Consider the following 27,990-nt stretch of genomic DNA (forward strand, 5'->3'; position numbering starts at 1 on the left):
ATTGAGTCTGTGTGTATCATGTGTGTGTGTGGTTATCTAAATCTTACCATTAGAACGGAGGTAATCTTTTCTTCTGTAGCATTGCTGAATCGCATTGCTGTGATATGAAACTCGAATTTTTGGTGGACGCCGATGGTGGAAATAATCACCGGCGTAATAAACGTGATCGAGGAATACAACTACCTATTGTGTTCGAGTGAGTCATTCAATGGTTTATCTGCTTGTTTTTGCTTGTTGGGTGATGATGGGCATTAAAGTCATGAGAGGCATGCAGTAATATTACATTATTTTGTATTGTGGAAGAGGCTGTTTGTGTTTGGAATGATTGTGTTGCTAACATGCACGTTATGTATACAGGCCTATTATGTTTGTTATACTTATCTTGCCGCAAGTGAAGAGAAAGCATACATGCCGGTACAAAGTTACAGTCAAGGTTTAAACAAAACACACACACACACACACACACACACACACACACACACCTTCACACACTTTTTTTTTTCTAGTGTCAATCTGTTATTTTTCTTTCTTTTTCATATGAACAATAACATCATACAATTTAGTTAATTGAAAAATAATACAAATTTCATTATGAAAACTTAATTCCACATTTTCAAAATTACGAACGAAAAAGAGATAATTTTGTATTAAAAAGGGTTAAAGAAAAGGCCAATACATCAAACAGAAGGGAACGAGGTACCCGTCTCTCCTCCCCCCCCCCCCCCCCCCCAACCCCATGTCCGGTGAACCCGCTCACCTTCTCACTTCCTTCAATACAATACTAAAATCACAAAGTTACAGTGCTGATACTGCTGCCAGGGAAGCATTTGGGTGTGTAGGGAGGTATAAACAAACAGACAAACAAACAAAAACCAAACAACCAACGACAAAAACCCAAACACTTACAGACTTACATCCTACAGACTACCGAATGTAATAAAAAGAAATAAATTCAATGAAATTACAATACTACACTTACATTCCCTATAGATATTTAACTCTTCCCCTTTCAATGAATGTAACCCTATTTTACAAGATTTAGTCGCTAATTCCTTTCCTGATCTTTAAAATTAAAATGTAATTCGTTGAAGGAATAAAAACTCCTTTTGATCTGGAATAATATGTATTTTATGTATGTATATTTCATATGATATATATATATATATATATATATATATATATATATATATATATATATATATTACATTCTACATATGACAAAAACGATGAAATTACACATTTTGAGTCTCAGAGTGTCTTCTTGAATCCCCATAAAAATCAAATTCCAGTCACTGATGTTTATTTCCCCAAATCTAGTCCATCATTAACTTGCCAAGTTCTTTGTACTTGTTCACAAAACAGAATACGTCTCCTCCTTCTTTTCAAATCCTAATCTATAAAGGTGCTCTTTATACACATCAAGCACACACTAACTGGAAGAAAAAAAAATATCTTGCACGCACACACACACACACACGCACACACTTCTTGTCGATAGCTTCACGGCAGTCTTGAATCTGTTGAATTTAGGCTACGGAGGGGGGGGGGGGGAGAGGGTGATAAGACAACTTAATGCGGGTGAAACGACCGGATCCTGAAGGAATTAAATTTACTAGTGCATGTACCTGCCTATTATCCAGTTTCTGGCATTGTTACGTAACATTTGGATTACTGTTAAATAAAACTCAACCACGCGGTCGACGCACCTTTATGTGACAGCGATGCCAGAGTGCACAAACCCCGGAAAGAACAGAGAGCGTGTCCGTGGTTTTGCATTAATTAAGGACCGCTCCCTGCATTAACTCTGTCATGGGTACATATCAAATAGTGTATAAAAATAATCATAATGGAACCTTTGTGTGAGAGTTCTTGTTTTGCCAGGGAGGTGATCGACCTCCTTGACAAAACAAGTCAACAACTCTCTTTACAGCTGATATTTGGAGTGAATTTTCATTCAAATATTGTAACTGCTTACAGTAAAATTTGCACCACAGGAGCAGAGGATGAATGCCATACTTATGTATTCAAACTTGCACACTTGAGACAGGTAATGAAATGGGACAAATTAAAATTTTCAATTTTCCTGTGAGAAAAATTGGCAGGTATTCCGCGTTCTGACAATTTTGTGGGTTTTTTTTTAATTCAACGATCATGTCGTGCATTGTTTTTCTTGTCCTTCCATATAGCCTGTAGGCCCTACCGCTGTCTGATCCAATTAAAATAATGATTCAACTGATTCTGCTTCTATTTTCTGGTGCGCAATAAAATGCACGACAATTTCATCGCCGCGAATATATCTGTCCTGAGTACCGTATTGCGTGAAGCGATTATGACCGCTGAGCTTTATGTAAATAACTCATGGGTGGACACCGAACATCCAATCAAATCGCGCCATTCGTGACACTTGGTTTTGCGTTGCGACCGCCGCCCCCTACACACCCTTCTGAACTCAAGTAAACAATCGTCCATGCATGGATGACTATGGTTTTTTTTTTCTTCTTCTTTTTTTGTAGAGTGAGATCTAACGTAGACTTATAGAATAATATGAACAGGCTTACAGTGCAGTCTCCGTTATTATTTTGGCGATATGGTTTGCAACAAGAATTCACTATGAAAGTATATTAATGATATTGAGTCATATATTCGTGAAGCATATTTCACGAACACTTTCATAGTCATATACTAGTACGATAAGTTTGAAACAGGCCGACCTATTCTTCCTCCTACGACTTCAGTTTTGACATCTAGAATCAAAATTGTAGGCCAAGTAATTAGTAGTGATGCGGAGATTCCTTCAATTCAGTTCACTTCCCTCGCCGCATGCTTTTGCCAGGATTTTATTTGTGTACGTATTATGCGACGCCCAAACCTTCCACACAGAACCAGAAAAAACCGGTTCCTGAATACCCGTCTAATATAGTCTGCGCAGCCGCACACTCGTCGCCGCCGACTGGCATCGTCTCGGCAGATCGATTGTAAACATTTCAATGCAGCTGGTATGCATAACGGAGAAAGGACCGCCAGAGTGAGACACATAACCAACACTGCCGTCACCACCGCGCTCGTGATCAGTTATTTCCAGCATCCTGCGCGCAACAACAACCGTTTCTCGTCATTAATCCCTTGGAATCCTACAAAAGTAACACTATGGTAAGTTCAGCGTTGTATCTTTGTCGTTACAGGGTCAGGCTTGAGCCTACCGCCCACTCGATCCGATCCTTGCCTTGGATCCTGGTTGTTTTAATGAGGATGAATTCGTAGGAGGAGACTCGATATAATATGTATTTTCGAGCTTCTAACTAAATCTTTAAATACTAGTCTTGCGGTGATAATCTAGAGAAGAAGGCTGATATACTCATATGCATATGGAATATATACCACATGATTATCATCACGTATGTCTCCCCTTTTTTGTGATTGGTGTGAAGAGAGGTGTACACGAATAACAATCGGCCCAGACCAGACGAAACTATGCTATCACAAATAATGCAGGCAGTTGCATGTGGATTAAGATGTTTGTTGTACCCCCTAAATTATCACAATGATTATATTTCATTTTGTTTGTCTTAGTGCGGGAGGGATGGAGGGGTAGGTAGGTAATAAACGTGTAAAACAGACTAAACTGAGGGCCGATGCCGGACGAGACATGGCGGGGGTGGGGAGGGGGGTGGGTGGGTGAAAGGGGAGCGCACGCGGACATGCACACTCCTCTGCTCCTGTAGGTCCATGCAGAGACCAAGAAGGATGCCCAGTACATGTACATGCTATACATCTATACGGGCATGGATTAGTAGCTTCATGGTACGAGTGCAGCTGCACTCCTGTCACCAGACTGCTCAATATCTCCGTCCCTTTGTGACGCAGCCAAGTGCGAAACGCAGAAAGGATGACCGATGCACCGACTAGCTATGCAGAGAGAGAATTACTAGAACACTATTTTGTGCTTCCCTATCAGGGAAGTACAGTACAGGCGCAGGCACCTCATCCCTGCCCTGGTATATCCTATACAGTACCTATATAAAAACATGTACACTGTGTAGTATGAACCTGCAAAATTCACTTCGTCTAAACCATGGAGGTATATAAAAATATGCAAACTAAGCGAGTATAGTCTATTTGTACCTCCTTAATGGTCTGATACAGTGTACTACGATAATTAATATGTACGATGTTTTCTGAAAGGGAGATGGAGGGGATATAGACCACGTTGATGTACTTGGATTAATATGGTTGCCGATGTGATACTTACGCACCATTATCATCTGTACAGACTTTTTTTTTTTCCGCCAAATCGTGACGCATGAGACTGTTTAATGCGGGATCAGATTATACTGTTAATAGGAAAGTGAAAGCTAGGGCCAAAATGACATCATCGTCTACTATTGTACGTGTTTGTGCTCTGTGTGTGTGTGTTTATGCCTATCATCTATATTATAATAATAGGCCTTATACTAGTAGGCCTGTATAAACAGGCAATGTCAGTCTCCATGCTCTTCCGTTCGTGGCCAGTTCATGGACGCAGAGATGCACAATCCTGATCTATGTAGATAAATAGGACTATCGATTTCAATACTAGACGAAACGAATGGGGTAAGGGTACTATACGTCTCGTTTTACACTAACCACACTGGGGTACAGCGCCCGGGGACAGTTTACCCTGGTTTTACCAAGGTCCATGGGTTTACATGATTGCGTGTAAACGAAACTAACGAAATGGATTTTATTTCTGCTAGATTTCCCATCATGAGCATTCATGTGCAAGAGAAGTGAAAGAGATCTCTGCCGCCTCAGTATGAGTCCAGTATAGAAACTCACCGTGAGTTCAGGACCCTGCCCTTTGATACACAGTGTGTTTATCTCGGGCAAAACTTGATACACAATGCAATTGGTGTTATCAAGGAGGTTTTATACATTTGAGTTCCAACTGGCTGTGATTATTCAAACAGTTGTCAGATTTCTATTGATGTACAAAGGAATTCCACAGGTGCACTTGTGCCTTTGATGATCGATGTTCCTTGCCGCCGTCTTGCTCAGCATTCTGAAGATTAATTTTGAACGTTATCATAATTTTGGCCATATTTTGCTTATCTATTTATTAAATGAAATGAAATTTCAATTAATGATAAAGCACGTAAAACAAAAGACATTTCCGTCCAGAAATTTGCGCAAAAGTGTAAATCTGAGCTGTATCATGTGAAAATGTATAAAACTGTACCATCCTGGAAAGCTGGTTTTATCACTTTTCTGCTTAGTTTCCACAAATGAAACTAATATGGAATAATCTTCAAGTATAATTCTTTATTGATGGATATATCAGATTAGTGCCCGCATATGCCCAGTCGAGTAATATTCATCTTCATTTCAACATTTTTTGCTCAATTTCTATTCGCGCATCCTCATGTCTATACCACCTACCTTTTATAAGAAGGGATAGCGAAAAGTAATTACCATCACAAAGAAATATCTTCCTTTGAAAGTGGCTAGTGATTATGCAATGAGACACGAGTCAATTGTCTTCCTATCTGCGCGGCAGATCCTGTTTTGCACATACATGTACTTCAAATATTTTTGAGCGGCGGCTTCGAACATCTAGCAAAGGAAATAAGAGTCGGTTGTGACTCCATTCTCTAGAACCTCCTTGGTGTTATAAAACGTGAAAACGTACGTAGGCCTATTATGTAAAGGTCTAGAAATTCTAACCTTTTGCATTGATCAGAATATGTGTGTATTTTTGTTCATCCCTGTGCTGTCTTTTGCCGTTTTACGCCTCAGCATGCAGGCATAATGATTAGGCCTATATAGGCGCTAAGGCTAATTATTACGGTGATGAAAATACTTGGTAAATCTGGATTAGACCAACGTATTATTAGCGGTATGTATCGAGTAATACCAGGTCTGTAAATTATATTAAAGGACAAGTTCACCTTCATAGACATGTGGGTTGAGTAAATGCAGCAATATTAGTAGAACACATCAGTGAGAGTTTGAGCAGAATCGGACAATCCGTTAAAAAGTTATGAATTTTTGAAGTTTCTGCTCAGTCACGGCTGGATGAAAAGACTACTATAGCTTGTGATGTCACATGAGTACAACGATATTTATTTATTTATTTATTTATTTATTTATTTATTCATGGTTTGAAAAAACAAATTCGGCCTTGTTAGGCTGCCATGGTATACCATGGCAGCCTAACAAGGCCGAATTGAGGTAGTTTACACAATAATACAACATAACATATATATATAAAAAAAACAGCTTACATTGCAGAACAGATATGATCATATGATAAAATTGTAACATTGCTTATTCATTTCACAAATCAATTTCCAAAACATAGATATAACATTAAAAAACCGTCAAACATTAAAACATTCATGTAATACAAATAAAAAAGGATACAATTACACTCTTAAACACACTCGACAATTTTACCCCTCACATACAGCGTACACCTCCCTTTGGCAAAAACTTTGGCACATGCATCACATACTTTCATACACCCACACAAGCATACACATCTATATACTCCGCATTGCATATCGTAACCAAAATATAAAGAAAGAATAAAGAAAATTCAACATATTTCCATTTTTCTCGCATAACAAAAGAACACTCGACTCTCTCTTTCAGAAGGCAGGGGGGACGTCAGTATAGCAAGTCGAAGAACTGTGTACTTTATTCAAAAAGTAAAGTTTTGTGAAATTCTCTTTTTATTTTCCTTATATAGTTGTACGCATGTGACATCATACACTGTAGTAATCTTCTCTTCCAGCAGTGACTGCGCAGATACTTAAAATATTCGTAACTTTTGAACGGATTGTCAAATTTTCCTCAAATTTTCACTGATGTGTTCTACTAATATTGCTGCATTCTCTCAATCCTTATGTATATGAAGGTGGACTTGTCCTTTAACGTCGTCGACGTGTGGTGTTGCCAAAATAAATGAAATAATTCGAACAAATTTAGCTCATAAAAAATACAAATACGATTCATATTTATGAAAGATATCATACACAATTCATATGATCATCTTTTCCTGGTACTTCTACTCTCTTGAGTGTGGGTAGCTGAAAGCTAACATTCTTTGCATGATTATAAGCTGCAGATGTGTGAAGGCATTTGTTAGGATGTAAAGGTACGATAACGTGCATGACGATTGTTGCATATCGTTCCCAATCCTATTGAAACAATGATCGAGTTTGTATACTGTATACCGTCAATGGTGACTCTCCCATGCTAAAGAAATACAACATCATTATCTGCGAGGCTTATCGGCAGTGCTGTGTTACTGCACTATTTCATTGTCGTGCGGCAATTTCCGATACCCGATTTTATAGTTTCAGATCATGAATATTAGACTTTTGCAATGTACAAGCCAACGTCTGCGTTGTCTGTTCCCGTCTTCGGCGAAGTGTGAATGCACTACACGGATCACCGACACTCTTTAATCACCCGCGGAAGCGGTTCGAACCTGTTTTGTACCGTTGCTGGTTCGCGAACAGAAAAAACAAAATCAAACATACGAACATAATAATGGCAACAGCAACGACCAAATACTGCAAGCTCGTGGCTTCCTCCATTATGAAAGTCGCTGAAAAAAAGAGAGAAAATTTGACCTTGCTTACCTGGAAATACGCTTCCTGGTGTGTTTGTTAAGCAAGCAGGTAAATAAGGCGAGCCGAGTATAACTCCTTGGTTAAAGCTTATACCGTACTTGTGGCAAGGATGCCACACTATGGCTTCTTTGTTTTTGCACATGTCCTTGATCAGATGGGATCAGAAAACAAAAACAAAATAAAATTCGCAGGTATCGAATTTTTTTTTGACATCTATACGGATGTTCGGGAAACTATACGGTCATATACTTACACAAGTAGCGCTGCTTTCTAATATAATCCGGTCGTCGCTATGTAACCTCATTGTTTTCCGCGACTTTGATATTCAATGCATTCTGGAAGTTGTCCCTATTTTTCTTTTGTCTTACCTCAATTTGTTGTGAACATCATGCAGGAGAACACAGCGGAGACAAGGACGATCATCGATCCCTCACCGATCTACAGGCCGGACATCTCGGACGAGGAGAAGAAATATCTTGGTATCGAGAGAAGCTTTGAGCCCGGCAAGAAAGTCGACGATTTTAGAGTATTTGCGGTGAGTAGACTGTGCTGGATGTCACTGTCTGCCCCAAAAGGTGCCGGAAGCATTGTCTCATAGCCGCGATTTAAGATAGAAGTACACCGATTTGTATATTTCCTCTGATTGGTTGAAAGAGGGAAGGGGGCTGTACTTTCTTCTTTTTCGTGTTTTTGTTTTACCCTTTTGCTAAAGTTTTTTTTTTAATTGTCAGTTTGATTTGCATATAAGTATTTATGCATATTTTCACTTTTTTATACTCGGTGTTTAGATGGAATTTTCAAATGAAAGTATTGTTGTTTGTCGTCACCCAGGATGATGAGACTGATCCTGTCATGGCTGCTGTGAAGAGGACTTACTACCAGATGCACACCCACCAGACGGTCGACTACGTCAAGAAACAAGTAGATACATCGTCAATATATGACGTCTATTTTTCCCTCTTGCTCCTCTGTATAGTCTCAGGTACGGTAGATTGAAAAAAAGATCTGTGCTTCACACCTATATTTTTCGGACTTGTCAATCTTTGTTTTTTTTTTTGTTTTTTTTTTGGGTTGTTTTTTTTTTTTGCTCCTTGTCAATATTCAATTCTAACTTTGACGGTGAAGCAAATTTTGTATGTCTTTTGAAGTTGTAGATCTGTGGTGTGGAATATCTAAATAGCAAATTGGAAGCTAGTTTGTTATGGAGTACCTGCGCGGAAGGACCAGTGCTTAGTATACTCAGAATCAAGGTATATAATTAAAGGGATGGTATAGTATTGGTTGAAGTGAGAATTCAGTTTTTAACTTTTTGTGAGATATTTAGAAACCACTTTATAAAATGTTAAGAAGCCTCCAATTCTAAGAGGAATTCAAAGTTGATTTTATGAAAAGCGGTTGTGAAATGGCTGAGATATCCGATGACAAAGTAAAACAAAGCAGTCTTAATAAACGATGGGTCCCACCATTTATTAGGAATGCTTTGCTTTGAATATCTCAATTTTCATCAAGTATAGACTTTGAATTCCTCTTCAAATTGTGTGCTCCTTCATATTTCACAAGAGGATTGTCATTGTCTAAAAGATTATTATTGTAAAACGTTTTAAAGCTCAAATCCCATTTCAACCGAAACTGTACCATTCCTTTAATTTCTTAATTGATTTCATACTCCCTTCAGGATGCATTTCTTAATCATTTTGTAAGCTTCAGAGATCTATGTGTATCACTGAATTCTGCTTTTCGGTGATCGTCTGTTTGTCAAAAGCATTCAGAGTGATTAGGGAATGCGTATCGGTGGTTTAAACAGCCACTGAAGAACACAAATATGGAAGGGAGAACAATCAGTTCAGAGCGTTTCGATAGCAACGAATAGAATGTCATGTACACTGGACGATTTTTAGCACCATCATAGTAAGCATAATATGCTGAGGGACTTTGTTAAGTTTAAGGTCAGGGTGCTAAAAACCAATTTACCCGCTTGTAATTGTTATCAAAACTCGCTTTCGGGCAAGTGAAAGAACAATGGACCTTATACCTCCACGTCCATTCGGGTAAGACGAGTTTGAAATAAATCTATAATGAACATCAGAAATAGACAGACCATAAAAGTGATGAACTATAAATTCAAGTGTAAATATCTGCCTATGTATAGCATCTCGTAGGCAGGCTATCAAAACGAATAATAAATCTTGAAACACTTTTTGCTTTGATGATTATAATGATAATCACCATCGATGTGCTTCTTGTGAACGATCAGCAAATAGCAGACTTACCATTTTTATCATACTAAAAGTACACACGGGGTAAAGGTGTTGCCATGGAAATCGTTCTTGTTATCATTTATATGGATTACGTGTCATTCCCCCCCCCCCCCCTCGATCCCAACACATAAATTTAGTCATCATAACTTTTTGACATCACACCAGTAATGCATCCCTCCACTTAAACTCTTTTTTAAGGTATGCTGAGTACGTCGGTGTACTCCCATGATAACAAAGTCCTCGGGACCCGTAGTTTTCTTTCGGTGTATCGAAATATCGTTATTAACCAAACAGTATAGTGTATTTATATACCTTAGTTTTTATTTCGTTGTAATGAGAATTTTGTTATAACCGTGTTCACTGTATAGTGCACTGCATCACCATCTTAGTTGCCATCAACGGTGTAACTGTCATGTTGCCTTTCATAATTTCACATAGTAGGGAAAACTGGAACTTTCTTCTTCTTTTTTCCGAAATCTGTAGTTCATTTTAAAATCTGTGATTGATTTGCCATAAATAAGGCTTTTGAATATATACTGCGAGCGAAACATAGAATTATTTCATATTGTCAACAAAAGATTAAAATGAAAGATAATATTTTACTCTATTTCACGAACCAGTGATTAGTAAGAAGTATAACAAAAAAAAAAAACAGAAACGTTACCAAAGCACCATGAATTTGTTGATAGGTTTATGACACGTCATGAATTCAGATTGCATGTGTCTTGGATTTGTGTGGACGTCGTCTGTCTGTATGTGATTCATGTATCCGTGTATCCATGACGGTTTATAAGCGTTTTATGTGTACGGGTCATTTTCTAACACCATGCAATACACATCACTAATATCCCTCATTCATCCTTTCACTATCAATTTCCTGAAGAAACAGAAATGAAAAATGTCTGAAGAATTATCATTTAAGTTCAAAACCCCTTTATTTAACAATTGAATAACATAACATGGATTAATGCACCAAACTGTTGTCCCCGATGCACCGAGAAATATTCGCACACTTATATAAGTATTGTATCAATAATACGGGTTATGCACTGAACTTTGACACTATACCTTTGCTAGCGAATGATTTGGACAGTGCATAACATAAAAGGTTATTAATGAGTGTTTGGGATAAGTGTATTTACGCTGCCTTTCTTCCTTTTCATCCAAACATTTTTCTCCCATTGACAGCACGAGAAATGGCTCGGCTTCAACCACAAGGAGATGACGGTCATGGAAGCCCTGGAGTTCCTTAACAGCGTCGTTGATGAAAGCGACCCCGACGTAAGTTTCATCTCGATGTCGCAGTCGTGCGACGTTACCGCGCTGCTGCGTCGAAACGAGATTTTATCGTGGCATCATTATGCAGTGTCGGTAATAGCTACAGTTGAGGGATTGCGTACTACTCTTTCGCACTTTAATATTCCCGCTCGACTCTCGTCTTTCGTACTTTGAGCAGACGATGTAGGGAATACAATACGGATCGTGGTGTAGTAAATCAGGATTGTAAAGTCAGTAGTATACCAAATATGCATCATTGGTAGTATGGCGTGTCGTCGTTGCGTATTTCTATTTGTTGAAATGGCGTGTCTACTTGCCCCCGAGTTTAATACGCGAGATGTCCCTGTGGATTGAATAAACCGTGAATCTTCTTTCCGATTTTACCGTATTTTCCTGCAGACGTCGCTGCCAAACATCTACCACGCGTTCCAGACGGCCGAGCGGATTCGGGAGAAGCATCCGGACCAGGACTGGTTCCACCTCATTGGTCTCATCCACGATTTGGGCAAAGTCATGATCATGGATGGTCAACCACAGGTGAGAATGGAATGACCCATCGCATTGTCAGTTCACTCCTCAGATTTTACGATAGTTCCCACCCTGAGAACTGAGAATCGAAACCTGTTACGCCGCTCTTCAGTGTGGATGAACTTTCAAGCAAATTAATTACATGTACCTCCTTTATACATCTGTATTTGAATATATCGAGAGCACTTTTTTTTGCATTCGCATAAGAAGACAATGCTTTCCGGCTATACATTATACGACTAAATGAACGGACTCGATCTGGAGTATCTCAAAGACCAAGCTACACAGTGTCGATTGACGACTGTGCTGTCGTTTCAGGAAAGGACTGGGATCAAACATGGAATATCGAGATGCGTAGGTTCTCACTATAGCAGACTGAACGATATTACGTCGAACACTACACAAAGGTGTGTTAGCAAAGAGAACTTCCTTGCTGTAACCTTGATGTAAAAAAAAATATATTGCTTCAACTGGGCTAAGAAAGTGTTTCCGAACCACAAATTTAAGTCTGGAAATTTGGCACTCCGTTTTATCCTAGGTATTCAAAATCCTCGGGCAGAACATTGGTTTCACGTAATGTAGATCTGACCTTACGAAGGTATGTCATTGATTTGGTTTTGCAGTGGTCAACTGTCGGTGATACGTTCCCCGTGGGTTGCAGGCCGGTAGAATCCATCGCTTACGGTCTAAAGAGCTTCGCAGATAACCCGGATATAAAAGACCCCCGCTACAACACGCGCCTCGGCATGTACAAGGAGAACTGCGGTCTCAACAACGTGATGATGTCGTGGGGTCACGACGAGTACATGTACCACGTGCTCATCAAGAACAAGACCACCTTGCCGGAGGAGGGGCTCTACATGGTGCGCTTCCATTCCTTCTACCCATGGCACCGGAGCGGCGAGTACACTTACCTCATGGACAACAGGGATGAAGAGATGCTCAAGTGGATTCTTGAGTTCAAGTGAGTTAACTTCCGCTTTTCTGGTAGTGTCCCGTAAAGAATGATACACCCGAAAGAGCACAAAAAACAAATTGACATCCATTGTCAGGAACACCACACTACAAACCTTCATCCAGTCGCTGAACAGGCTTTGATGGATGAGAAGCACCGTTTGGAAGTAGAAGTCGAAGATTAAAAACACCTGTAGAGGTAATTCAGCGTTGATTGCAGATTGTCTCATGATCACTCGTTACCTACAGCTTGGATTATAGTACTGTATCGTCTTTGCCAACTATTCCACTCGGCATTATTATTTTTTGTACCGTGTTCCGCAACTGTCACATTCGATGCACGGTATGTGGCGATGAAATACATGCTGTGGACTTCATTCATCTGCCTGTGTAGTGTGCAATGACGTGAGAGAGCGTGAGAGAGATTTAAGAATTATGTAGAGACCCGTAAACAGTATTGTCATGACGGTATTGTGTGAAACAATCATGATGCGGCATTTCCTTCAACAAACAATGGAGCTTGCCCAAAAAAAGTCCAGAAATGGCAACGTCTACATGAATGCCTGAATAGCCTTGAAAGTCCTATTTTGTGAGCTTCTATTGTAAGTAGTTCTTCCAGTGAACTCAATGTCTCATAATGCTTCGTTTACATTATTTTCTTTGTCCTGCAGTCAATTTGATCTGTACTCCAAGTCTGACTCTGTTCCAGACATTGACGCTCTTCGTCCGTACTATCAGTCCCTCATCGACAAGTACCTACCCGGGAAACTCAAGTGGTAGATTGCAGCACTCGTCCGCTCCTCCAAATCGGCGTCGACACAATCTTCTATGCACGTACATGTCTGCCAGTTTTTACATGTCTACAACATCGGCGTCAACACAATCTTCTATGCACCCACCACGTGTCTGCCACAGTTGTTACCGAGTTTTAAATCTTGGACGCGAACGCTATACAGACGATGCTGTTGTGCTGTAAAGAGTATTTGGTACATTCGCTAGACAGCCGTTTCCAGTGATCAACCCGAGAGGCTGTGCCATCTATAACGTTCGCGTTGCAGATCTAAAGCTCGCTTTTACACAATTCTACAACAGTCTGTCCTGGGGGGCGTTTCATGAAGGAACTTGTCGGATAAAATATCTGACAAGTCAATTATATCCGACAAGTTTTGAGAAATTCTTTATTCTGATTGGCTGATTTCTCTGATATAATTGACTTGTCGGACATTTTATCCAACAAGTTCCTTCATGAAACGCCCCCCTGATGATTCTAACGCAGACGAGTGTGGCTACAATGTCAGTATACTCCGTAGTATCCGGTCAGGCATCCACAATGTGTCTTGTGTTCTCTAGGAGAGATAAACAGTTTCTGAACTTCCCGCCAGACTAAACAAGAACATTTTTGTGACAGACCAGGCCTTTCTGTATAACAGACGTGCCTGAAAAACAAACAAACAAACCAAAAAAAAACGCAGAAAAACCAACGAAAACCCCGGCTGATAAGGACATAATATACCTTTTTCTTTGGTGAGATTTTCTTACGTTTTAGTTTTCTGTGCGTCGGGTTTTAAACACAGTTTGATATTATGGCCCCACACATTACCGGTATACTCGGTGCTTTGAATGAGTGTTTTTCTTCTCTTTGGAAGAAGACAAGTGCAAAGTTTAAGTGGCTGATTATTTTGTCTCTTATTGCGTGAAAGTGAATTGAACCAGAAAAGGAAAACCCTTGTTATCTTTTTTTATTCTGTTTTATTTATCTAATTATTTATTTTTGCATACGTGGATACAAGCAGCAGACAATCCAATGTTGGACACAAATCGCAAAATGGAGGCCCAATTCTGGTCTAAAAAATAATGTCGAGGATGAGTAAGACCCTGGTTTACCGAAGGTATATGATGTTGTTTGTTTGTTTGTTGTTGTTTTTTTATTATTATCTGTACCTTTGTCATGTTTTCTGGTCTTGCGAGTTAAAGTGTGGGTGTAGAAGCCGTACTAATTCGATCTGCTTTATTTCCACTGATACCTGTACATAACACATTAGGCAATATACTGCTGAATAATCTCAGGTTTATGATACAAGTGTTATAATGTTCTATAATGTATTTCATGTTGAATCATTCTTTTACCTGTACCGAGTGAATCACGGCAGGGCACCATTGATAATCACGTATGTGTTTGTGTGTGTGTGTGTACTATGTGGACATTTTAATTACTGCCCTGTGGCCATTGTAATCATGTAAACAAGACGTTGACTTATTAATGATAAAATCTTTTATAAAATGATAAAAATATAAAAGGAGAGAAATTGCTTCACTACTATGTAGTGATCAGCCATTTTGAAACACTTATATGTGTGCATGATACCAAAGTTTGCAAACAAGTACATTGTATTTCATGGAAGTGTGTGATGACGGTACACAGTGTTAGCGATTCGGGGAATTGTTGATGCTCAGGGATAAATTCGCAAATACGCTTAGCGTGGTGAAAAATCAAATTATATCTAAATTTCCTCAAAGAAGCGGATGATTTTCCTTTCTGTGATCGCCTCAGAAAAAAACAACAAAAACAACCGGTATTGTTTGGCCACGGATGGTGCTATTTTGCGTCGTCTTATACAGAATACAACATGTACTGTATATTAAAAAAAATGCACCTTTATTGAAAATACAGCGTAGGCCTACTAATAGTGTACTGCCACCACGTCTGACTCAGCAATATGTGTTGGACCCGAATGAGGTACCTCTTTAGATCAAGAAGATTGCCTATTTAGTTCGGATCCGCTATCGTTGGTCGGATGCGTTTTGTGGGAGATGATTTTTTTTTTTTTATCTCTCTTTCACTTACGCGTTGACTAAGTTGGTCCACGCTTCGTCTTTTCCGTATTGAGCGTTTCCAGCTCCACCCTGCACTTTCAACACAGAAAATAAACCTCGATACCATATTCTTTCCCTGTGCTATCTATGTTTAGCTCTGTGAGTTTTGTTTTTAATTGTACAAAGTGAATTACAAGTGCAAAGATTTATAACGAACGGTAGTCACGTTAAGAATGGGTTACGACAACAATGGCACCAACACAGGTTGCAATATAGAACGTATTGTTGTACCAATGAATCTATTTATGTCAAGATTTGAACAATCACTGGCTCAGCGAGGTTGACTTGTTTTCTACGGATGCAGTCCATGTTTAGCCATAGGATTGTTATTCCGCATCATACATTTAATGTTCCCATATTGTTGGCTGTTGAACTATGTTTCTTTTTGTTCCTGTGAGAAGTTAAAACTTCCCAGATTGTGCGCGTAGCTGTCTTTATCACTAAGGGATATATATGAATACAATCAACATTTTACTGTATATATAAATTGTTTGTACACTGTATATCTCTATGTGTAACATTGCACCTTCTTTTTCTTGTTGATAATATCGTACATTAGGAAACAACGATAAAGTGTAATATGGACTAACTTTTCCGTATAACATGCTCAGGACAAAAAAGTATGAATTGTGTACCACAGTTTGTTGTCGAGTATATACAGTTTTGGAAAGTTAACATTTACAACATCAAAGAATAACTTTATATAAAATCATGAAGATATAATCTTTATTATAATACGTTGCATGTATTTTTATACGCCATTAATGGGGCATATCTATGGTATTTGATACGATTGATATTCATCATGGCAAAATGTAAACCGTTCTCTTTTGTTTTTGTTCTTTTTGTAAATGATATGAAATACTCTTTGACACCATTTTGTCAATAAAATATTTTTGGATGAACTAACAAATCTTGAATATTGAGTGATGGAGTATTAATATATTCTAACGCTCGTTTGTATATTCTAACATTCTTTTGACACATGCAGACGCACAAACTCACACACATACGTTTTATGTATCAGGGCTCGACATTTGCATGTCGGGCCACCAAATTTCCCAAAAGGTTATCTTGTGTTGGCCTGATCGGGCACTTCAGTTTGAAAATGGATTATTATGTTTCCGTTTATTTCGGGCCATTGCATTTCTTTCCGGTCCAACAAAATTTCATTTATTTCATATTTAAAGATTTTGGTGGCGCGAACGGGTCACCACAGAGAAAGTTCTTCTATATATATATATATATATATATAACATTATGCCTAAAGAGAGAGGGAGATCAAGAACACGTCATTTGTGCTGGTAACACATTTCTGTGTGTCTCTCAACTATTATGATACATTCCAACAAATAATATATATATATATATATATATATATATATATATATATATATATATATATATATATAGAAATTGGACTGAGGCGGGACGTTGCTCTCGACCATATATATATATATATATATATATATATATATATATATATATATATATATATACAGTATATACCTAACTCCGAAGTTTGAAGGCGTCAAGGTTATTATAGATAGTACACTATGTAACGAGTGTATTCTAAACCGTTCTCATTGAGTCATTTTTGTAGCTGACTTTTTTAAACCGATTCTATTAGCTTTCCGCTACGATTAAAAAAAAAAACAAACAAATAAAAATGGTCTCCTTCGACACTGCCCAAAACCCTACCATAATCGATATTATATATATATATGTATGTATCCTAATGATGAAGCTTTGTTGTACAGGCCTAGCTCAAAGAAAGACGTAAAGGTCCACAGACTATGTACCAATACACTTCGCGTCACAATTGGGTCTCCCGTCAGTGGCCCAGGCAGTAAGTGACATTACTCAGAAAATCTTACTTCTTTTTGATCTCTACATCAATTTTTACAAGTTACATCAACACACATCCATGCTTAACGTATTTTCCAATATCATCATATACGCAGAAGACAGTGTCGAAGTGTATCGCCAAAGCACTAAACTATAACACACACTCACAAAAAACAACACTTATAATAATGCGTTAACAAAGCTTAATATGTATTACTCATAATGATTGTCCTATAAGGTACAACTGTACACAAAACGTCTACAGATTTCCTTTCTGTAGCAATGAATAACAATATTGAATGAATATTGTAAACATTTTCTCTCGTGATATAGCGTCTTTAATTCACAGTACGTCACTTGTACTTTTTTTTGTATGAGGAGGTTCACTGTGACAGTCATACCGGTTGAAACCTGTCCTCACCGATTTGTGGCTGGGCTGGAAAAAAAGAAAAGAAAAGTAAAAACTGGAACATACAAACTCGAAAGGCGCAACATTAGGCGTTTTCACTTGGGAAATTTTCCCGATAGCGAAATAGCGCGTTATTTGATAATGTGAACACAAATTAACGCGCTATTGTATCGCTCTGATTGAGAACATTTCTCGAGTCCAACTCGGGAAATTTCTGAAATAGCGGGATAGTAGCGCGCTATTTGATAATGTGAAAACGACTCGAGAAATCGGCGCGATGCATCCCATTATGCCTAGCATGTGTGACCCGCGAGATCGAGGCAAACTGCACACAAATCACGAGGAATTTTTGAGAGGTCACACACATTACTTATGCTGTTTGCACATACTCAGCTGTCGAATTAGCTCGACAAAGATCCTCTTCGGGCTGATGTGAATAAGAAATGAAATAGCGCGCTAACTCGCAATCGCGAAAAATTTCTCGAGCTTGGATTTTTATCGGGCTGATGTGAAAACGCCTACAGTGTCTTGCGTCCAGACAATCAACCGACGAGCACTTGGTACACAATAGCATGTGCGTGTGTGTGTGTGTGTGTGTGTGTGTTTTCATGTCTGCATTCAGAGGCGTATTTGATAGCAGTTGATTTTGAAAAAGCGTTTGATTCAGTTTCGCACAAATTCTTATTCAAGGTGTTAGAATTATTTGGGTTTGGTGAGTCGTTTTGTTCTTGGGTGAAAATCATGTATAATGGAATTAGTAGTTGTGTTATGAACGGAGGTGTTTCGACAGGTTATTTTGATATAAAGCGAGGGGTGAGGCAAGGCGACCCATTATCACCATATTTGTTTTTATTGGTAATGGAAATTCTGGCGCAGGCGGTGAGAAGGGATAATGGGATTAGAGGTATTCAGTTTGAGAATTTTGAGGTTCGACAAGTTTTATATGCTGATGACATGACTTTATTTGTTAGACATAGGTCATCAATTATCAGAATACAGGAAATATTTAAGGATTTTTATGTATTATGTGGTTTGAAGGTTAATATTTATATAATATTGACTGGCCCTGAGGGAGGTACCAGAAAATATTGCCCAAACTGAAAGCATATTGCCCGAGTCGAAGACGAGGGCAATATGTTTTCAGTGAGGGCAATATTTATCTGGTACCTCCCGAAAGAAAGGCCAGTCAATATCATAATTATTACCTATCCCCCTAGGTAAATTAAGAAAATATGTAAATACGGCTATACACTATATATGATACAGATCAAGCCACATTTGACTACCTGTAGACCATCAACATGTTGAATAATTGCAAAATTGTTCATCAATGTATATCATCCAACTCCAACTTCAAAGATACATGTAGTTGTAACAGGCAAACTTCAAACTTCTGAACGTTCTTACACTTTATTTTCACTTCTCTTTTAAAAGTTTGAGAGTTGTAAAACTGATGGTCACTGTGCAATTACTGATCACAAATGGACTAGTCATTGCCTAGTGCTGCTGTAAGTAGTCGACCTTGTATGAGTTGATTTATCAGCGTTCTTCTGCGGTGCGTGTAACTGACACCCTGGACGTCCTGGATGTTTTCTTTTCGTGGTCGATCGGTGGGGAGAGAGATTCCACTCTCTCTCTTCCCACCTCCCCAAACCGGAAGATTGCACTGTTTTTGTTTTGTGTACGGTGTGTGTAACCGACACGCAGCAACGTCGCGAACCCGGCAGAGGCGAACGAATATTGCTTGCTGACCTTTTAACCCTGCAAAATATCAACTGCTGACCTTTAACCCTGCAAAATATCAACCGGAATTGCCTCGCAAAACTACCTCGTATAGGTAATAATATTAGATAAAACAAAGGTAATGAGTATAGGGAAGAAAAAGGGAGAACATGAAAGATTACCCATATATGTGTAATGTTGTAACTGAAATAAAGATTTTAGGAGTGTATTTTGCATTGGATATTAAGGTCAGAGAAGAAATGAATTATAAAGAGATACTGAGTAAGATTAAAAGACTTTTGGGATGGTGGAGACAAAGAGATTTGACTGTAATGGGAAAATATTTTTGCTCAAAACATATGCCCTGTCTAAATTATATTATGTTTCTTCATCAATAGAGGTTCCAAAGTGGGTAGTGGCAGATATTAATAAAATTTGTTTTGAATTTATATGGAATGGTAAAGATCGAATCAAAAGGGTTATTTGTTATCAGGATTATAGTGAGGGCGGTTTTAGAATGACAAATTTTGAATTGTTTGTTAAGAGTCAACGAAGTATGTGATTGAAGCGATTGTTATATGGTGAGAAGCTCATGGGATGGAAACTTTTTTTTTATTTCATTTTTAGGACTGCGGGAGGAAGATTCATATTTTTGTGCAATTATGATACACGATTTAAGTTTAATGTACCATTGTTTTATATAGAAATTTTGAGGGCATGGCAAGAAATGGAGAATAACCGGAATTATCAAGAAGGCAAGATTAATCCAATTTTTTTTTAATAATAAGGATTATTTGTGTAAAGGGAAAATGATTTTTTTTGTGAAAATTTATATAGGAAGAATATTTATTTAGTGAAGCAAATTTTGGAAAAAGATCGTATGAGATCAGCAGTATATTTTCACAGGTTAGGATTAGATAGTGAAAATATAGTTAAAGTTTGGGAAATAGGGGAGGTTGTTGTAAGAAGCCAGAAATTTGAGGGAAATATATATGATTTTTATTCTGTTGATAAAGAGGAATATAATATTTCTTTGAAAATTTTTGAGAATGTAATTTTATTGAAAGATGTTTCATTTAGAAAGGTGTATGAACTCTTTGTTACAAATTTACAGCAATTGTATGTTTTACGAATGAAAGATGGCCAAAATGATTATTTGTTTTCGAAAAAGGAAATTACACATATATTTTTAAGACCAAGAATGACAACACTTCTAACAAAACTTAGGGAATTTCAGTATAAATTATTACATGGAGTTGTTTATACAAAGGAAAATCTTTTTGAGTTTGGTTTCGTTGCAAATATCCGGTGTTCTTTTTGTGAGCAATCGGTAGAAACATATGAACATTTATTTTGGGATTGTGTGTATGTTAAGAATTTGTGGCAGGAAGTGATAGATAGGTTTTAAATAGAGATGGCAGATCTTCGAAATATAGAGTGGAGAGATGTTCATTTTGGTGTTACGGGAAGGGATCCAAAAGTAAAATTTTATAATACAATAATTTTTATTTTGAAATATATCATTTTCAGATCTAGGTCGGAGGGAAAAATTCCTACTTTGGAGGAAATTTGTAAAAGAATAATAAGTTTTCGGGATGAAGAAAAAGAAATTGCTATAAAAAGAAATAAGTTGGGATTACATCTGCTGAAATGGGAAAATGTTTCTGAAACGAGAGCTTAAGTATTGTTTTGTTTTCTTTTTCTTTTTATTAGTACAGTGTAGTTATCAGTGGTGAAGGCAATATAATGTGTCATTGGCCGCGCGCGGGGAGGGATAAGTTTTTGGTGATGTAAAAAGTTATAGGATTTTGTCCGCAGCTAGGAGTTTGATGAGTTTTGTTTGGTGAATTTGAGTGGGTATTTGGAGCGGTATTTGGGTGCGGGCGGACGATGCTTTTCTGCATACGGCCATTACACGCTTGTATGTTGTACGTATCAATCAACATTTGGAAGTCGTTTTCATTTATAGGAAGGAAGGTGGTATCGCTTCGGGTGTGTTTTGTGTGTGGGGTGTGTGTGTGTATGTGTGTTTTTGGTGTTGGTGTGTATGTGTGTGGGTATTTGGGGTGTATGTGTGTGGTGGTTGTGGATGTATGTGTTTGGGGTTGTGGTGGGGGTGTGGGATAGGTTTGAAGGCATCGGGGTTGGTGGGGATGGGGATTTGATTTTCAATGAAATGATTTCATTCTAGTTTTGTATAACGATTTTTTTTTCGCTTTTTTATGTATATACCCTTGTATATACCCTTATATACTCGATTTATAATCGAGTTGTTATGTTGAAGAGAGATGATTGGCAGTATAAGTATACCATAGCCAAATATTTATATATATATATATTTTTTTTTGTACATGTCAATACTTTCTCGTGAAGAAATGGTCAGTAGGATTGATTTATAATCGAGTTGTTATGTTTGAAGGGAGATGATTGGCAGTATAAGTTGGTAATGGATTTGTCTTTTGAATGGCATTTGTACCGTTTTTATGTTCATGTTACACCCAGAATGGGTTGATTTATGATTGATTTGAATGAAATCAATAAAATATCATTGAAAAAAAAATTCAGAACAAATGAATTATAAAGAGATATTGAGTAAAATTAAAAGACTTGTGGGATGGTGGAGACAAAGAGATTTAACTGCAATGGGAAAAATATACTTGCTTAAAACACATGCTTTATCTAAATTATATTATGTTTCTTCATCAATAGAGGTTCCAAAGTGGGTAGTGACAAATATCAATAAAATTTGTTTTGAATTTATATGGAATGGTAAAGATCGAATTAAAAGGGTTATATGTTTCCAGGATTATAGTGAGGGCGGCCTCAAAATGACAATTTTGAATTATTTGTTAAGAGTCAAAGAATTATGCGGTTGAAGAGATCGTTATATGGTGAGAAGTTTATGGGATGGAAACTCTTTTTTTATTACATTTTTAGGTCTGTTGGAGGGCAAGATTTATATTTTTGTGTATATTAATTTTAAATAATAAGGGTTATTTGTGTAAAGGGAATTTATGTGAAAATGTGTATAGGAAAAATATTTATTTAGTAAAGCAAATTTTGAAAAAATATTGTTTAAGAGTAGCAGTACATTTTCACAGGTTAGGATTAGATAGTGAAAATATAGTTACAGTTTGGAAAATAGGGGAAGTTGTTGTAAAAAGTCAGAAATTTGAGGGAAATACGTATGATTTTTATTCTGTTGATAAAGAGGAATACAATATTTCTTTGAAAATTTTTGAAAATGTAATTTTATTGAAAGATGTCTCATTTAGAAAGGTGTTTGAACTCTTAGTTACAAATTTACAGCAATTGTATACTTTATGTATTAAAGATGGCCAAAATGATTTTTTTTTTTCGAAAAAGGAAATTACACAGTATTATATTTCTAAGAGCACGAATGACAACGCTTTTAGCAAAACTCGGGGAATTTCTACTGATTTCAGTTCAAATTATTACATGGAGTTGTTTACACAATGGAATTATTTTTTCGAGTTTGGTTTCGTTGAAAATAACTGATGTTCTTTTTGTGAGCAATCGGTAGAAACATATAAACATTTATTTTGGGATTGTGGGCATGTTAAGAATTTGTGGCAGAAAGTGATAGATAGGTTTGAGATGACAGATCTTCGAAATATAGATTGGAAAGATGTTAATTTTGGCGTTAAGGGAAGGGACCCAAAAATGAAACTTTATAATACAATAATTTTCATTTTGAAATATATTATTTTTAGATCTACGACGGATGGAGAAATACCTACTTTTGAGGAAATCTATAAGAGAATAATAAGATTTCGGGATGAAGAAAAAGAAATTGCTGTAGAAAGAAATAAGTTGGGATTCAATTTGCTGAAATAGGAAAATGTATCTGAAACAAGGGCCCGAGCATTTCTTTTTTTCTGTAGTATTTATCATCGTTGAAGGCAATAAGGTGTTACTGGCTGCGAGCGGGGAGGGGCAAGCTGTTACTGGCATAAACGTTATATTGATTTTATCAGCAGCTTTGAGTTTGACGAGTCTGCTTGACGGATTTGTATTTGAATTTGGTGCTTGCGTGCGGGCGGATGCTGCTTTTATGCATACGGCCATTATGTATTACGTATCAACATTGGGAAGTCGTTTCATTAGGAAGGAAGGTGGTATCGGTTTGGATGTGTGTATGTGTGTGTGTTGTGAGTGTGTATGTGTGTGGGTGTGTACGTGTGTGTGTGGGGGGGTTGGTGAATGTGGGTGTGGGGTGGTTTAGGTTTCGGTTAATAGGGGGTTGGCGGGGATGGGGATTTGATTTGAAGAAGGATAGTTATAAATGGTATGACAGATATTGGTAGGATTTAATATTCAGGATAGATGTAGATTTTGTTTCGGTTGGGAGGGGAAGGGTTGGTCTTTTTTTTCTTTTTATGATTTCATTCTAGATTTATATAATGTATTTTTTTAAAATGTATATGCCCTTGTAAGTGAGAAGGAGTTACACGATTCAATATATTCAAGTGATATAGGTTTGGTACATGTCAAAACTTTCTCGTGAAGAAATTGTTAGTAGGGTTGACTTATAATCGAGTTTTTTAGGTTGAAGAGAGATTATTTGCAGTATAAATGGACAAATGGATTTGTTTGTGTTTCGAATTGCATTTGTACTTTTTTTTTTGTTCATGCTACACCCAGAATGGGTTGATTTATGAATGATTTGAATGAAATCAATAAATATCAAGGGAAAAAAAATCTGCCATGCTTTATAAGCTTCTAAAAATGTAGTTGAATGACTTTATTTATTAAACAAAGGAGCCATGAACAGAAAGGAAATATTAGTCTTTTCCTAAAAATGGATCAGAACATTACAGTATTCTCGGCTGTCGAGTGGTCTTTTTTTTTTTCAGTGAAATTGAATATACATTTGTTGCTCGTTTCTTGCCTAGTTAGTCAATAAATAGGGAATAGAAAAAAATATAACTTGATTTTTGCGTAAACAATAAGTTTATATAGGCCCTCTGAATGTGTGTGTGTGCGCGCGCGCGCGCGACCTAATTGATGTGTGGTTGAGTCATTGGCCCGAATTCACGAAGGTGGTACAAAATGAAACCATGGAGCGCCAAGTGTCGCATGGAATATTTCGTTACGAAATTGGTCATTTCGTCGACAATGACCGTTTCGTTAACGAAACAAAATGAAATATTCAGTGCGACACTTGATACAATGTCACGTGGAATTCACTGTTCGTGTCCTTCAGTCGCTTGAAGATCGATTTGAAAGCAGAACTGGGAATACATGTTGTTATTGAAGAAGATGATAATGCAGAAGGAGGAGGAAGAAGAAGAGGAGGAGGAGGCCGGAGGAGGAGGAGGAGGAAGAGGAGGAGGAGAAGAAGAAGAAGAAGAAGAAGAAGAAGAAGAAGAAGAAGGGAAAAACTGGCTGAGGGTGCGCTGTCTTAGAGGGGAATTTTTCCCCCTATGCCATGTGGATTCAATGAATCAAGGAGCTTCAAAAGCTCCTTGAATGAATGCAGAGTATTATGTTGAGTATGTTCATGGGTGACGTTCAGTAGAGTTTATATGGAAATATAACATTTTGGGTGACAGCAGTTCGGTTTGTTGAAACAGTGATCAGCTTGAAGTGGGAGTAGAGAAAAAAGCAAAGACATGCATTGACAATGACACAACATGGCTGAATTCAGCATGTAGCATTTAATGCACATACATTGGATTCTTTACACACGTGTAAGTCATATTTATGTACTCTGTACAGGATAACAGTATAATACTGTGAAAGATGTATAAGCTATGACAGTCTATGCTGTGATCAATACACATGATAGAAAGATAAAATTTAGAGAGACAGATATTTCAAAGAGTTGTTATATCAAATCTCATAGGATTGTGAAGATTATGTGAAAATTATAATAAAATATTTGACAGTTGTGATTGGAATACTCCTTTGAGATGTATTACTCATAGTGTCTTTGTGCAATTTTCGTGCAGGGTTATGAGATTTATTGGCTAAAACATGTCTCATTGAACTGTGATGTTATTGTATGTAACCTTCAGTTCTAGTAGTCCATGGCTGTTTCCTACCGATGAAATTTTGGGGCACTTTGGGTTACTGTTTAGGGATTCATTTCTCTCCTACGTAGATAGAATCTCATCACAAGCACCTTCTGACCCCTGAACTGTGGTGTTCTTTGCTGTTGGTGCACATAGGAAGATAACATTTTTTGTTTTTTGTTTTTTTAACTTATGAGAGAATGTAAACTACATTCTTAACCGTGAGATAATCATGCACACTTGCATTAATTTTTAGTTAGTCAATTGTTTGCATACACAAAGTTGCAGGCATTTCAGAAGAATAAACAGAAAACCTCACCAAATATTGAAGTCTGATGTGTTGATCTCAGGCACAACATGGAGATAGAGTGAGAAATTAGGAATCAATTTAATTGATACAATTATTCAATTTTGCAATTTATAAACAAATAATCCCATTAGGTTTAATGAATTATGGCAAAACATGGATTAAATGAGAATGTTTCTAAAACAATCTATAAATGAGCATGTTTCTAAAACAATCTATACACTTCTTGTACACACTTTTGATTTTGTTTGAATTTCTACATATATACATAATATTCTACAATATCCAGTATTTTGAATACACAGACAAGTTAACAAATAATCATAATTTCAATATGTTACAGTAAACTGAAATACACAAATCAATATTCTTTGTTTTAAAAGAATGCAATATTTCTGTAGCAACCCAGCCACAAGTGTATTTTGGGGGTAAGGCAGGGCTTGACGCCTTTTTTCTCCCTCTCTAGTGGCCAAAATTCTTCAAATCTCTGATGTTGGTGGGCTGAAATAAATGGAAACATAACAATCCATTTTATATCTTAAGTGCCCAATTGTATCACCAATGTGAAATAGTGAAGAGCAATGCTAATACAAAAATGTACTAATACCATTAAGTGCTCATGCACCATTCCAAATCATCAATTCATTTACTGCCAGTGTATGACATGCAGTACATACATACAGGAAGATGGGACATGTCATGAGGGCTGACTGCTCACTGATTTATAATGCTACATCTGGGGGGTGTTTCATCAATTTAGTCAGCACTGACAAGTTACATTTCTTGCCATGTGAATATGGCATTTAAACTCTAGTGGTTACAGAGTTCATGAAGTTTGATCGAATTGGTGTCGGCCACACCACTCATACTCAAAACATTTTCATTATCTTTCTGGTGTGTTTGTAATAAAATCTCTCTGTCAAATGGCAGCACAAAATATATGTGTGAAGTCTAAAGCTCAAGAAATGCTAAGAACATGAGATGCATTGATCTGAAATTAAAAATATCAAGACAACAGTCATATAAATATGCATCATGTAATTAATTCTAGAATCCTTGAATTCATCCTTGTAATTATAATTTGAAATACACAATACAAAAATCTGTCCTTTACATTTGTTAAATACATTTTTTTTTTCTTAATCATTGCGCATAGCATTTATTGGAAATTGAATAGTTACGTCTCACTGTATTTCTTCTAACAAAGTGTGAACACCTGGCAGTAAAATTACTTTGAAGAAGAAACATCTTCTTACTGAAAAAACTTGGTTATTATATTATCATCAATACTATGCTTGCTTGTTTTCATCCACTGTCAATAGATGACAAATATCAGTCTTCCCTAGATCATCTTCAATTGACAAAAGCTTGATTGCTTATGGAATGAGCAAACAATATTTTCTTGTGCCTAATGTGAGCACAATGATTTGTACAAGATATCCTTGTATGACTCTGGGATAAAATATGAGACCTTATGACATGTTCCTGTAAAAAGCAACCAAGGATTATCATGAAAATAATCTTTTAGCCATGATACCACATTGGCCCCGTCAACCTATAATGTGCCACCTTCATCTTTATATTGGAGTCCTACCTGCTTGCTTATCCCTCCCCTCCCCCCCCCTCCCCAATCCCCTTTTTGTCATACAGTCATAATCTAAGCTTAATAATCTTGACAGATTCTATTGAAAGCATGACTGATTCTGATATATACTGTACTCATAATCTCCCCCTCCCCTCCCATCCTCATGCATTCTCAATTTCACTTGCTTGCCACTGAACAATCTTAAAAAGTCTGCCACTGGAGATTAACCACCTTGGCACTGGAATTAACCCTAACTAGGGGGCCTCCGAGGCCACCCACCCCTCAACGTTCTGCGCGATGTTTCACTAACGCGAAAAGCTATCGCCGCGACGTTTCATGACTTTTTTCTTTCGAGTCTCCTGCATCTTTTGACACCAAATTTGCAATGCCCGGGCTCGCAGTTCTGAAATTGCGCATAAATATGTACGTGCATGTCAGACAAAAAAATTGCTCAAAAACGTGAATGCGTGTACAATTTCAATGCAAACTGTGCTTACAGGCAAATTTCATAAAATCATGATTATTTGGGGGTTTTATTGATTAAAATTATTGATATATTTTCTTGTTCGGAAC

At 37.3% G+C, this 27,990-nt stretch overlaps 1 protein-coding gene across 2 annotated transcripts; it reads left to right on the forward strand.

Annotated features, from left to right (window-relative positions):
- The first annotated feature begins 3,060 nt into the window (after positions 1 to 3,060).
- On the forward strand, positions 3,061 to 13,571 carry LOC140226811 (inositol oxygenase-like). Of its 2 annotated transcripts, none has more exons than XM_072307236.1 (6): positions 3,061 to 3,150; positions 8,011 to 8,151; positions 8,448 to 8,537; positions 11,063 to 11,155; positions 11,552 to 11,689; positions 12,304 to 12,680. In XM_072307236.1, exons 1-6 carry the CDS (start codon positions 3,148 to 3,150, stop codon positions 12,646 to 12,648), a joined length of 810 nt encoding a protein of 269 aa, XP_072163337.1. In that variant the 5' UTR covers positions 3,061 to 3,147; the 3' UTR covers positions 12,649 to 12,680. The 2 variants fall into 2 exon arrangements, with proteins under 2 accessions (XP_072163337.1, XP_072163338.1); XM_072307237.1 differs by lacking the exon at positions 3,061 to 3,150 and adding an exon at positions 13,306 to 13,571 and having other exon boundaries at positions 8,005 to 8,151; positions 12,304 to 12,644.
- Positions 13,572 to 27,990: the final 14,419 nt, after the last annotated feature.

The sequence above is a fragment of the Diadema setosum genome, chromosome 4, assembly GCF_964275005.1.
Source record: "Diadema setosum chromosome 4, eeDiaSeto1, whole genome shotgun sequence".
Classification (NCBI taxonomy): Eukaryota; Metazoa; Echinodermata; class Echinoidea; order Diadematoida; family Diadematidae; genus Diadema; species Diadema setosum.

Coding starts and splice junctions, on each gene's coding strand:
- LOC140226811 (XM_072307237.1), top strand. CDS start 8,005: ATGCAGGAGAACACAGCGGAGACAAGGACGATCATCGATCCCTCACCG. Junction 11,156..11,551: donor TTGATGAAAGCGACCCCGAC/GTAAGTTTCATC, acceptor ATTTTCCTGCAG/ACGTCGCTGCCAAACATCTA. Junction 12,645..13,305: donor AAGTGGATTCTTGAGTTCAA/GTGAGTTAACTT, acceptor TTTGTCCTGCAG/TCAATTTGATCTGTACTCCA.